The sequence below is a fragment of the Diadema antillarum genome, unplaced genomic scaffold, assembly GCF_040938485.1.
Source record: "Diadema antillarum isolate AM-2024a unplaced genomic scaffold, OU_Dant_1.0 seq00000651_RagTag, whole genome shotgun sequence".
NCBI lineage: Eukaryota > Metazoa > Echinodermata > Echinoidea > Diadematoida > Diadematidae > Diadema > Diadema antillarum.
The window spans coordinates 631574-646437 of record NW_027271564.1 but is presented as its reverse complement, the minus strand read 5'-3'; the positions used below and the strand labels follow the sequence as shown (position 1 = coordinate 646437).

At 38.2% G+C, this 14864-nt stretch overlaps 2 protein-coding genes across 2 annotated transcripts in view; one reads left to right on the top strand and one right to left on the bottom strand.

The window, feature by feature from the left end:
* On the top strand, positions 1–5630 carry LOC139736538 (uncharacterized). Its single transcript, XM_071647289.1, has 2 exons — positions 1–113; positions 3043–5630. The coding sequence occupies exons 1-2, from the start codon at positions 90–92 to the stop codon at positions 4948–4950; spliced, it is 1932 nt and encodes a 643-aa protein (XP_071503390.1). The 5' UTR covers positions 1–89; the 3' UTR covers positions 4951–5630.
* An 8394-nt stretch (positions 5631–14024) lies between these two features.
* Positions 14025–14864, bottom strand: part of LOC139736537 (small ribosomal subunit protein uS3A-like) — a 31670-nt gene continuing 30830 nt past the window's right edge. The window contains exon 6 of the mRNA XM_071647287.1: positions 14025–14106. The gene's annotated coding sequence lies outside the window, so the exon portion shown is untranslated. The remainder of the gene's footprint in view (positions 14107–14864) is intronic.

Below are 14864 nucleotides of genomic sequence, written 5' to 3'. Positions count from 1 at the left end.
GGCATCACTCGTATCCGATAAACGTCATCCTGCCCGCCTTCTCGTTTTATTTCAGAATGACATGACAGTGATTGCATACTACGTCTAGTATGGCCCACCATTTACCTGACGAGGTAAGTATGTTGTAAGAAAATTCTAGTAGCATGGCGTGCGATTGAGGAAATAGTTGCATCATTTCTGCGGTGAAGGAGCCTTTGCTCTGCTAGTGCTAGAACCATAGTGTCAGTTGGCCAGGAGCTCCGGCGTCGTACCGGCGTCGCGTCCGTAGCGTAGTAATGTATGATCTAGTGCTTCATCTTGCTAGAATCCGAATACCGGTACCAGTAGTACCCGCATGTACTTGGACATAGCAAGTAATCAACGATGGTGAAGGTGATGGGACAAGCTATCACTGTAAATGATCACTTACGAGGCGATCTGGATGTGGCTATCTTTCCGAAGCGCAGCTGAGGAAAGATCGATAGCGTATGCATTCAGATCGCTGAGGAAGTGAGTTTGTCTCATTGCCTGAAACCAAAAGTTGATTATTTTCTTAACATTCCACATCTATATTCCCGTGACGGTTTAATTCCACATCTCAAATTATTTTAAGATATAATCGTGATAATACTGGTTGAGGTGGGAATTCATGTTTTGAACATTCCTAAGTCAGTATTAAAAGTGAGATAATGAAAAACCTCTAACAAGTTAACTTAACAGGGATCGGATGCCATAGACATATAGTTCAAAAAAATTTCATGAGTGAGATTTTCATGACTCGGCATCTCGGCGAGCGAATGTGCACGCAAGAGAGGATGTGGGAGGGGTCCCAATCCGTTCAAAAGTTATGAATTTTTAAAATATCTGTGTAATCACTGCTGGAGGAGAAGACTACTACAGTGTATGATGTCACATGCGTACAACTATATAAGGAAAATAAAAAGAGAATTTAACAAAACTTGACTTTTTGAGTAAAGTGCACATTTATTTCCTCGACTTGTCACTGACTTATGTTAGGGGTAATATTATTCCCCCTGACTTCTGAAAGAGAGAAGTCAAGTGTTCTTTTATTATGATTTATGTGAGAAAAGTGAGAATATCTTGAATTTTCTTTATACTTTCTTTATATAGTTGTACTCATATGACATCACAAGCTATAGTAGTCTTCTCATCCAGCCATGACTGAGCATAAACTTCAAAAATTCATAACTTTTGAACGGATTGTCCGATTTTCCTCAAACTCTCATTGATGTGTTCTACTAATATTGCTGCATTCACTCAACCCACGTGTCTATGAAGGTGAACTTGTCCTTTAACAGTAAGAACTGGGTGTTCTGAATTGAAACAAGGAGCAAATGGGAAAAAAGGTCATGAAGCTGATACATGAAAACTGTAGGAACTCAGTAACAGATACTGCAGTAGATTGTATTTATTTATAAGTCAGGTGGATCATAAGATGTATGTATCAAGAGATTGGATCATCAATTTTGTCATGGACACATGACCTTAATGTTACATGTATAGAAATGTCAAATTTGTGTATTAACAAAATGGAAACAAAGATGATAGATATCATATTACTGTTGTTCAATAATCATTCATATCATTATTAGCACATGCTGTAATTGGACCACATGCTGTATAAATTGGACCAACTTCTCTGATATGTATTGATGTAAAATTAATTTGGTGTAGTAATCAAAGCTCACTTCTAATGAGGCAAATTGTCCTATTGTATAGCAAAATCAATTTGTGTATTTCATTTGATATTGTACTGTATTTGTACATGATATTTTGACAATGACAAAAGTTTTGTGCAAGTAGCTCTCTTGATGAGAGTCATTGAGCGTCAGCAGCCTTCTCTTGATACTTGACACTTCCACAGTCTGTGTGTGTCATTCAGATCATGATGGTATGCATGTATCAGTTACTTACTTAACTTTCTATCGTTTCTAACTCATCCGACTGTGTCAAAGTGGTTTCTACAGTAATTTTAGTCAGGAGTCATTCCTGTAAACTGTAAACCACTACTGTCTGATAAAGTTGTGGTATTAGTCAGGCAGTGAGGATACAAATTGTGCTGGTCATTATATGCAATGTGGTATAGGCCGGCATATATGCATGTTCAATGCAAGTGCAATTGAATCTTTCACCCTTGTCTTTCTTAAGGAAATGGGCAAGAAGTAAACCTTCATCAGCCCTTATATTTGGAGGGGGGATAAAATTGTCAATATTGTTTGATGTATCAACTAATATGCAATGCAAAGTAGAAGTATTTAGTAAGATAACCAGGTCTGAGGCTGAGACTAACCTACCTACTTGTACTACTACAATGTACCAGTAAACCCCATTCAGTCTTCAACTCTGAGTCATAAATAGTGTTTCTGCTGTATAGCTTAACTGCTGTCTGGTCTGATGATAGAAACCCAAACAAATGATGCATCATGTTTGTTTAGAGGAAGCTGTTTAGGTATTTTAGTCACAGTTGGTCATCCAGTTGTTGAATGGATTTGCACACCTTTTTTTTTCCTTAAAAAAGGAGTATATTTTCACAGAATATAATGTCATGCCAGGATGTTGAAGACATTCTCTAAGAATGAGCAAACAATATGTCACTGAGAAATTATAATGTTCTTAGGATTTTATGATTATTTTCCTACATCCATTGATTTATGTGCAGGATTTTTATTTATTTATCAAATTCATTCATTTTTTTTTTTTTTTTTGGGGGGGGGGGGGTTGCTGGGAGAGGAGAGAAAACACAGCTATTTTAGCATTATTTGTATTAGTACTGAAATTCTTTATCGTTTAACCCTTCGTGTGCTTAGGCCCTAAGTTAACTTGCCAAACATTGTGATCAGCATTCAGCCATCCATACCAACTTGACCTTGTTGTACAGGTAGAAAGCCCAATCAGGTGCAGCAATGTGGCTCAGTCCAACCCAAAGGCCATAGTGACACAATAAGAGTTGGGGGCATTAGGTACATTGTATTCTCTGTTTATTGATTTTCATTTTTCTTGATAGTGGTGTTTATCTCTTCTTTTCTTTGCATATTTGTTTAGTTGATCGCCCACATCTTCCGGTTTTTGTGCCATGAGGACCGGGAGGAAGCAGCTGTGGTCTGCAAGGACTGGTTCCGAGCATCCCTCGACCCAGCGCTGCACAAACACACTGTGATCACACTACGGGCATCAGCCTCTGCAGGGAAGCATCTCCCAGACCTGGGTCAGCGGAAGAGTCCAAACCTCGTCATCACGTACGTGGAGGGCAGCAATGCAGACTTCCTGCTGAAGGAAGTTGGCAGACATCTCGGTCCTCATCTTCGATCTCTCTGCCTGAAAGGATGTGACATCACACCAAAAATGTTCTTGGGTATGATCGCCCACTGCCACAATCTTTCATCACTGGACATCAGTTGCTGCAACAGTCTCTTCATGTCGGGGACGTTACTGCAAAAGGAGGCGGAGCAAGAGGTAGCCAGGTCAGCATTCCAAAAGTTGAAGAAGCTGAAGTTAGGATCCATCAGGTTCCTCTCAGACGCATTATTCAACAAGTTTGTTGCAACAACACCACGTCTGCAAGATTTGTCTCTTGCTGGCTGCAATATTGCATTTGAAACGGATCCATTTCGGAAAGGGGGAAGGGGTGAGGACTCTGTTACAGTCCTCACTTTCTCCAATGTGCTTGCATTTATTTCAAGGCATGCTGCAAACCTCAGAGTCCTGGACTTTAGTCTCACTTCTATAACAAGTGAAGCTCTGACCTCACTTGCAAATGTTAAAGACCTGTGCCTGGAGCACCTAGTCTTACGACGTTGTACTAACTTGACAGATGAGGGTATAATTAGTATAGCTAGAATGCAACCCACCATGAAGGAGCTTACAGTGGTATCTTGTCGGTCAATAGGAATTCCAGCAATCAAGGCAGTCACAAGTAAACTGGTATCCTTGGAAAAACTTGTCCTCAACAAGCTGGAGTCAATACCCCAGGACACCTTTGAGCTAATGACAACAAACCTCAACAAACTGAAGCATCTAAGTCTGGCTAACAATCTCAATTTGAAGGGTTCACAGATGCTTAAGGGTCTACAAGGGGCAACCTTCTCTCACCTAAGATCCCTCAACCTCCAAGGATGCCCTCAGGTGGATGATGATGTCATTACGTGCATCTGTGATGCTGCACCTGATCTCGAGGTGCTCAACCTGAGCTCATCACTTGCCATTACTGATCTCAGCATCCAGCGCATCTCTGCTCAGCTCCACCACCTCAGACGCCTTGATCTCAGCTGGTGCAAGCGTATCTCTGACTTTGGCATCCTGGGACTGGAGAAAGATTGCCCAGCCATCAGCGCGCCTGATGAAGCTTCAAAGCACAGCAGTGACCGCTACACACGCACCCATAGCAACATGGGTTTCTTCAAGCCTCCCAACTTTGAGGAGGTCATCTTGACTATCTCTGAAGAGGATATGCAGGAGTTCCTCAGATCCACCACAAGAGTTGGCATTGATGCTATCAAGACGCTGGAGGAACTTAATCTCAGTGCCTGTGACCATCTCACAGATCGTTGCATCCAAGAGAGTATATCGTTCCCACGTCTCCAGGTGCTGAACCTTAGCATGTGCAGCAATATCACTGACAGGAGCCTTGTCAGCATTGCAAATAAGAACCCCTACCTCCGGACTCTCAATGTCAGCAAGTGTCATCAGGTCACTGATGTTGGGGTGTGCACAGTGGCATGCGGATCGTCACGGCTGTCATCTCTCTCCATTCCTCAGTGTCCAATCACGGTGAAGAGCCTGGAGATCATGGGAGAGCACTGCCGGCACCTCAAGTTCCTTGACCTGTCTCAGTGCAGCGTCCCCATGGCAGCGGTAGACAAACTCCGTGACAGATTACCAAGTCTGCAGACTGTTGTCACCTCCTATCTGGATGGTGACATCTCAACACTTTACCAGCCTGAGTTTTTCTAGGTAGGGCCTATCCAAAAGTGTAGGAGCGTGTAGACTGAATTTAAAATGAGACATTCAATGATTGTTCAATGGAGACCAAAGGTAATTATAAACTGTGTTTGTGGAATTTTGTAACAGCTTATGAAAGATGCTTGGAAAGTGATACATGTAGTCATATTAGCAATGGAACAACTGGTTTCTCTAATGATGCAAATGTTGATGTTTAAAAGATGCTACATTTGATGCAAGTCTTGAGAGCTGTAGCATTCTGTGCTTCTTTCATTGTTAGGTAGACATGGATAAAGTGGGCTATTCCACACAGGCATGAACACTAGTATATATTCAACTCTCTAAAAAAATAGTAAAAAATCAGAAGTATTAAGCAGTATTTTCAAGAGAAACTAAAGTTTAAGCTCAGAACTTACTCTTAATTTGTTTCTATAATCTCCTATATATGGTACTGGTTTTATTTGACAGACGAGAATGACCTTAATACCTATGAGGTCATTGATTTGTAGTTGGTAATGCTGTGAGGTATTGATAAATCTGCTTGACTGAACATTGCACATGCTTTTCCAAAACTTTCCAGTTGGTGAATGTCATAATATCCCGAGGTGTAGTATGCCCAGTGATTTCTAAATGACTACCAAAGAAGTACTCTAGTGGCTTGGTGAACATTCATTTCTCAATGTTGGCCATAGTTGACTGCCAAGTTCTCCTGGTTCATGGTCATCAAATACAGTGAAAAGTTCTTTTGCTTACTCATCATTTAGTGTACATGTATTCCTTCAGATTCATTCCTTCAGCTTCCGTAAGTGTACTGTGCATGCCATGGCTTACATGTTGTCTACTCGGACTACTGTGTATTGATGTGCCATCCACTTTGAATGGAGTGTCAGAAGTTTAATCATACATTGTACTATACCTTCAGTCCTTCACTATCCCACCTGTGTAGATTAGTAAGATGCTTGTGTGTGACAGGAGCACAATACATAATACAGTGTACTTGGTGTGTAGATCCTTGTATTGTTGATGTGATCATAGAGTTACTAAAGTTGATGTGATATGGTACTGACATATTTTGAGCATTAACAATACTGAAATGGAAAAGATATTTTAATATATGTGTCTATTACAGACACATTGAAATGTTATGAGTATGACATACTTGATTATATACGTATAGAATTATAAATTGTTGCCAGCAAACATACCATTAGTACCTAAGATTTTGATAAAGGTAGTAATCGTGATAGTCTTCCATGCATTACAGTGTGTAACAGGTGTCACAACTGTGAAGCATGTAAATGTTCAAACCTTAGTAAGGGCATTATATATCTTTACTGTGCTCTCTGAGACTGCTCACAGTCTGTCTGTATATTCCTAATACTACTGCTACTACTGCTATCTTGTCTCAGTGTCTGTCACACTGGACATGTGTACACACACACACTCTCTCTCTCTGAGTTGCTGAATGATGCACATAGTAATTACATATGATGTGTTTATGGTGGTCAAGGGTCGAATGTTCAGCGTCAAACTGACCTTTGGGAAATGTTTGTTCTTCAAAATGCAGGTATCATAAAAGAGTGGGCCTGTCATAAATTTGCAGAAGTTAGAGTTCCTGGTAGATACATGTAGATGGAGTGCGTATTCATCATCCTGAGTACTGGTCATCTGTTTCAGATTTAATCACCATTTGGTCACTAATCACTTTTTGGATGCAACACCGCATAAAAAAAGTGTGTATGTGTCAGCAAGAACAGTTCATTTCATGCCTAAATGACAAATATCCATATGTGCATTGTACATGCCTGGACAATCATCCATGTTATTTTGTTTTGCTGTGACAGTCGTAAAGTAGGCCCTCCTGGTATAGTAAATGATAGTTTGCATGCAGTAAAATGTGCATAATGCCGTTTTGATGGTCTATATTACCTCATTTAATGTCAGTGGTGGTCAATCAGGGGTTCCTGGGGATTAAGTAATTGTCCCCGCCGAACGAGTTCGAGCAGGGGACTATGAAACGGGCTCCGTACGTGTGTGTGTCCGTGTGTCCGTCCGTCCGTGTGTCCGTGTGTCCGTGTGTCCGTCCGTGTGTGCGTCCGTGTGTGATCAAAATCTTCAATTTGCTACTTCTCTGTCATTTATGAGCCAATTTTGATTTTGTTTGCTTTATATGATAGCACTACATGGGAGCTTTGAAACTTCTACACAGAATTTCAGTCGTGACCTTTGACCTTGACCTTTGACCTATATTGTACATTTTGCTACAAAATGCTACTCCTTCGCCATTTCTAACCCGATTTGATTCCGTTTGCTTTATGTGATGGCACTAGGTGAGGGCTTCAAAACTTCTACACAGAATTTTGACCTTTGACTTCTTTGACCTTTGACCTTGATTTTTGACCTGTATTGTACATTTGGCTACAAAATGCTACTCCTTCGCCATTTCTAACCCGATTTCGATTCCGTTTGCTTTATGTGATGGCACTAGGTGAGGGCTTCAAAACTTCTACACAGAATTTTGACCTTTGACTTCTTTGACCTTTGACCTTGATTTTTTGACCTGTATTGTACATTTGGCTACAAAATGCTACTCCTTCGCCATTTCTAACCTGATTTCGATTCCATTTGCTTTATGTGATGGCACTAGGTGAGGGCTTCAAAACTTGTACACAGAATTTTGACCTTTGACTTCTTTGACCTTTGACCTTGATTTTTTGACCTATATTGTACATTTTGCTACAAAATGCTACTCCTTCGCCATTTCTAACCCGATTTCGATTCCATTTGCTTTATGTGATGGCACTAGGTGAGGGCTTCAACACTTCTACACAGAATTTTGACCTCTGACTTCTTTGACCTTTGACCTTGATTTTTTGACCTGTATTGTACATTTTGCTACAAAATGCTACTCCTTCGCCATTTCTAACCCGATTTCGATTCCGTTTGCTTTATGTGATGGCACTAGGTGAGGGCTTCAACGCTAATACACAGAATTTTGACCTTTGACCTTGATTTGTTGACCTGTATTGTACATTTTGTTACAAAATGCTACTTCCGGCGGGGACATATATTACGCACCGCGTAATTTCTACTTTTCCTTGTTTTGAATTACCTCGACACTTTTAGTGGCATTACTCTTTGATAACTTAATTTCAGGGGGGTGTTTTATCAACGTTTGTCAGTGCTGACAACTGTCAGCGCTGACAATTTCAGCAAAATCCTTGGTTTTGATTGGCTGAGATGCTCTGGTCACTGACTGTTACTATGGTGATTCAAGTTGTCAGCGCTGACAAACGTTGATGAAACACCCCCCTGATGTATCTCAGACTAGGAAGGCAATATCATATGAAGTTCTCTGCATAGTACTGTATAAGACCACATATTTATGACATCTCTCTCTCCATTAAAATGTTTCATTTTCATCACAAAATATCTTCCAAGCAGGATGTCACTTTCACAATCTCAAAATACTGCCACAACAAAATTATGAAAATACGCACAAGCCAAATGTAAGATGCTCGCCCTTATACTGTTCAAGGTGACTGCACTTTGTATCAGTCCACTACATATAATACGCAAGTATGATAAATACAAATTGAGAAGCATCACTTTTGATGGTTATACTTAATCAGTTGGGACAGCCATTTGTTGTTGGCATCCATTCATGAAATGGTAATTATGCTTACATCACGTTTACATTGTTAAGCACTGCCGTCAGGAGTGAATACAATGTAGATATTCAGAGGTTTTAATCCAGTGGTGGTTGTATTCTTCAAGAGTGGAATACTGAAGTCTCCAGGTGTGGATTTTTGAGATGTTTACATTCTGATAATATTGCCTGATAACTCATGAAAATAACTAGTGTATTTTCAAGTAATTTTCAAAGATGATAAGTAATTGGAGATACCTCTTGCCCTGTATTTGAGATGGACTGTTCTCTTTATTTTCAAACATCTTGCCAAATCTGTGGCAAAAGAGCTGGTTGGCAAGTGTAAAATATTTGTTAGACAAAATGCAGTGAAAAGCTACTTTGTCTTTTCTTAAAATGATGGATATGAGTCATTGATGTGTTTACTTGCAGTCTATAGATTTCATTCAAGAATATGAATTTTAGATATTAAAGGTACCTGGTAGTTAAAGAACTTATTTCCCTGTCAAACTTTGACTGAATGATGTGCCATCCCCTTTTATTATCAATAGCAGTTTCTCACATTGATTGCCAAGGTCAGTCAAGCAATGGCACTTTACAATTTTTTTGGTTTGGATTTTGAGTTTGTTGTTTTTTTTTAACCATGACAGCACATGTTGCTATTTTCTATATTCTCCTAAAATGAGGTCATGCAGATGAGTTGGAAAGGTCCGTACTGCTCTTGGATAAGCCTGCTTGTTGACTGCAACGTATAAAATATGCCTGAAGTGCAATTAGCGTGAAATGTTTGACCATCAGTGGGGGCATGCGAAGTGAGCATAGACGTTTGACAATGTTTTATATACAAACTTTGTATAGATATCTTTATGATGACGATGTAGAAATGCAGTATTAATGCTTTTTTTTGTACAAAGTATGGGGGAATTGCAGAAGTATGAGAAAGTGTAGTGATGCGATTTATGTGGTATCGGGGTAAAATACATGTATATCACAGTTGTATAATGTATCAAGACTTCTGGAACAATCAGTAGCAGCTGTAAGTGTAAAAGTGATGTGACAATTGCTTTGTGTGTGTGATTGAGGGCAGATGTTTTACCAGGTACACGTAGTGTGTCTTTGGCATTTGTTCATTACAATATTGTACATGTAACTTGTATGTAGAAATGTTTATTTTTACCCAAATCTTGTGCCTCCCTAACATGTCCTGTACAACATTGGACAGGTCATCCTTTTTGGTATTCCTACAATTACGATTGTATACAGCATACAGACATGTCATTGCAGGTGTGTAACAGAAGAGAATTGTTAACCCATAGATATCTGTCGGAGTATTCTAGGGACTTGTCTTTAAAGTGTTAAAAGGATATTAAACATCAAAAAGGACTTTAAAAAGGACTTCAACAATGTTGGACTATTACATGCAGTGTGCATATTTGTAGGCCTGTAAAGTATTTAGAATCATTCAAAAGGCTTTACTGTGAAAGGCAGATGTAGATTGAGACCATCTTAACATAAAACAACCTAGTACTGTACTCATAATGTTGGATAGTCCCCTGTGTGGGTGACTTCTTAGTTTTTGTATACAGTGGTGCTCATATTTTGAAGACTGTTATGTCAAAATCTTAGCTACAACAAAGTTATTTCTTTTTCATGTGTGATAGTTCCAAGTCTCTTTGTATTGTTGTTTTGCAGAGTGATACGACAGAATTTCCAAAGGACATTAAAGTGTATCTTTGTCTATGGGAGTATAGTTGTAAGAGTCCACCGTATCTATTCTGTAATAGTTCAGTGTATGAAGTCCAACATTGTGTACGTGTACATCTTTATTTGCCAAGTATGATGCGAAATTTCCCTTAGAGGAATCGCTTAAACTTATACATTGTACAACATACCAAGTGTACGAGAAACTGAAGAGTCAAGACATTCATTATAACCTGCATTGTAATTCATGTACAAAATATAATTATTTTATTCAAAAGTTAAAGGGGAATTTTCCCCCAAATATGCATATGGATTGAGGGAATGCAGCAATATTAGTAAAACACATCTGTGAAAATTTGAGGAAAATTGGACAATCCATTCAAAAGTTACGAATTTTTGAAATTTCGGTGATGAGACCGCTGGATGAGAAGAATACTGCAGATAATGACATCATTTTGGCGTAAATACTCACTCCCGAGTGATACACACCACTAAACCAAAACATCACATATGAACTACTATTTAAAGAAAATATAAGGAAAATTCCACAAAATACTTCATAATTATGAAAGTACACATTCCCTGGACTTGTTACTGACATTGTCAAGGGTAATACATGTACTATTCCCTCTTTTTTTCTGAAAGAGGTAAGCCTTGTGCTCTTTCATTATGCTAGAAAAGTGAAAATATGTTGAATTTTCATTTTATTTTCTCTATATCGTAGTTCATGTATGATGTCATTATATCGTTGGTTGAGAATCATAAGGGCGTTAAGTTGCCACTATAAACTCAGTGTTTGAGACAACTTAACGCCTTTCTCATTCTCAACAGACGATATGTAGTACAATCTTCTGATCCAGCAGTCTCATCACCAAAACCTAGAAAGTTCATAACTTTTGAATGGATTGTCTGATTTTCCTCCAACTTTCACTGATGTGTTCTACTAATATTGCTGCATTCACTCAATCCACATGTACTTGTATATTTGGGGTAAATTCCTCTTTAAACCGAGTTGAGTGAAGAGCAAAGCCTTTTCTTTAATACAAGCAATCTTGACAAAGATAGCTCACATTTTGGTACTTTGTCCCAGTGAAGCCAGCATGTAAGAGGTTGATTGTAGCATTGTGTGCCATGTTCAGGATTTGACCTGTAAATGCACAGATACTCTTCAATATTTTAATGGGCATTGGACAACTGTGATCATATTAGCGTTGTTGTTTTTATTTACATATATTGTGTGAAAACCTGAATCTCTCCTTTCTTTTATGCCATCATGGCTTGTGTCAATACAGTACTTCATACACATACAAGTGCATGTATAAATTGATGTGAAGTAAAAGTTTCATAATATATTGGAGTATATTGAATATAAATGATTATGCAACGTTGACAAAGCGTGAATAAGTGTTCATTTTATGTATTGGTTTACAATAGCAAAACCGAGTGTGGAAGGTTTGAGATGTGGTCATTTTCACTAACTACATGTACAAGAGCTCTTTCAGGGAAATTATTTTCGTCATCAAGTATGCTACATGTATGTAGGAATCAACATTCTACAATGTAGGGATCGAGAGACAACAGGGACCTTGTGCACTTGACTGCACCACTACAGGCGAACCCATTTATATCAAGGACACGGATACAAGATTTCATTATTGCGAAAATATTCTGCCCGTAAGGATTTTTTTATCATGCATGTCTATGGCACAATCACTCTGTATAGTAGAGAGCTAATTTCAGAAACACAAGATTTCATTAGTACATATAAGAGGATTTTACAGGTAAAACTGCCATTATTCTCTTACTTGCTCTGGATATTAAACAAAATTGAAAGAATGGAGAAAAATTGACTTTATAAAATGCACACTTCAAGGATTCAATACAATGTACCAGGGTGCATCTTCTTTAATAGAAAGAGTATCTCATTATAACAGGGTTCGCCTGTATTCAAATGAATAACCCATATTTATTAATATACAATGGATTATTCCAACTTGTAACGAGCATTTATATTTCTAGAAACATTCTTGCTTATTTTGGGAGCTCCTGAAGCTACGTCTTATAGCAGTTGCCGTTCACTGCCAAGTTAAAGGGATAGTATAGTATTGGTGGAGATAAGAACTGAGCTTTTAACTCTACGGGATTCCATGAAACCACTAATGAAATAATACAGAGCATACCATTCTAAGAGGAATTCAAAGTTTAAGGAATGAAAATCGGTTTAGGAATGGCCGAGACATCCAAAAACAAAGTAAAACAAAGCGACCCTAATATACATGTAGGAGGGTCCCACCTTTTACAATGTATTAGGATAGCTTTATTTTGGATATCTCGGCCATTTCAAAATCAATTTTCATCAAATAAATATTGATTCCCTTTTGGAATGATGTTCTTTCATGTTTCATAATAGTTCCCCCATTATCTCACACACACACACACACATAAATACTAGAAACCCTGCGGTTAGGTCTCAACCAAAACTCTGCAATTCCTTTTAAAACCTACAGTTTATGAATCTGAGATACTGCTAGTTACTTTCATATCAACAAACTACTGTAAAAGTGAATATTTTCGTGTGACTAATTTTCGCGCTTCGCCAGGTAAGAAGAGTTTCGCGTGTTTTTAATTCCGTGGAATCAAGACATCACGCACAGGAGTATATGGCAAGCAAAATATTCGCGTGCTTTTATTTTCGCGCTAGTTTCTGGTTGCGCGAAATGCGTGAAAATTTCAACACCGCGAAAATTTCCACTTCTACAGTAGTAAACACACACACACACACATAGCTGTGAATGCATTTCCACTATTTCTCTTTATCTTACATAAATGACTCATCTACGCGAGATAGAAAATTCAAAAGCACCACACATCTTCTGACTTGTTAACTTTTTTCCTACATCCAAACTAACTTCTCAACCACCACATACCAACTTGCTATGCAAAGCATCTCCCTACAAGTGCAAAATGAACATCACTGGCCAAGAAAACACAAAATTATCTCACCCATTGCCAGGGAAGCCACATTATAACAAAATTATAAATAATGTAAATGAGGTACTGCCTCTCACGAGGTGAATTTGGCAGTCCTAATTTTCCATTATTGTATTTTATAGCTGGTTTCATTATTGGCACGTTTACGAAGTATGGCTATAAAGAGGTCAATTCAGTGGTCTTGGTGACCTTGTTATAGTGTGGTTTCCCTGTAGCTGATCAGTCGACATCACCACAGCATTTATGATCACACTTTGTGAGAAAAAAGGGGAGAAGATATATGTCATATTAATGTTTGGTGCTGTTAAGATTCAAGAATGATGACTGAAATAGCAAGTCTGTCAATATTTTTGAATGAATGTCTACTTATTCCAAAAGGTACAAAAGATTATATGTTGTTTAGTTTTTGTTTTTAGCTCCTTAATAGCTTTTGGAATGTGCAACTTTAGGAAGTGAGGAAGGAAGGATGCACCATTAACATTGACAACACATTGTCAGCTCCTTAGAAATCACAATTTTTTTTTCTTTGTAATTTTTTTTTCTTAGAATAATAAATAATTACATGTATATATCCAAGCAATACCCTCTAGATCAATACTTCATGAATTTTTGTGTGGTACATAGTGGTGAGGTAGAAGTTCATCTGGTACATCTACTAGCAAAGGGCATTACAAATGAGAATCCAATCCAATCATTCAAATGCAAATTAAACTGACAACAGATGTAAGCACATAAGACACAGTAATTTTGTTGGCATGTAACTTTGACCTTATGTTCTTTATTTACATTACAATGCCTTGTGGGATGATTTCCCCATCTCCGGAAAGCTGTAGAAAAATGTAAAACAAAGAAAACAAGAAAGAGCGTTATTATTCGATATAAGTCATAATTTGCAGTTGCCATTGATGAACATGCAAATTTGTCACAAGGATCTTTGAGTGCATCTTGTATTTGTTTGCACGTCAAAATGTCACTGACATGGAATATCAGTCATATCTTTTGTTTCTGGCAAGTGCCTTCCACACATACACACTCACTGCTTTGGAATGCTATCGAATCACATCTCCTATTCTCAGTAACAAAGCACACATGTAACAAAGCACACATGTACAGCAGCATAAAACTCACAATTTGCATGAGAGAGCTATTTCAGCTTTGAAGGGCAAGAACTGTTCTGAACTAGGCTTGCAAGTGTCTGATTGTACTATAGAAGTATTTACCATGTCACTGTTATTTCAGTAAACAAAATGATGGTACACAAAGAACTCATTTAGGCCTTATTTCACACAGATTTATTATCCCGAAGACTGCTTGAAGCGATCATAATAATTCTAGAGAATAAGTAGGAGAGGTGTATTGAATCCTTTGGTAAATTGTGACAAATTGAAATAATTTGACCTTAGCACTTCAACGAAATGAAAACTTGAACAGAGCATACAACAGATAATTTGAAAACATGATATGGCAAGTCTTTGTGTCATCTACAAGTTATCTACTATTACAAAATATATTCTTAGGAAACTTTTTTTCTGTCAATGTGGCCTTACATGGAGTACCCAATTACATATTATTTTAATGAAATGTC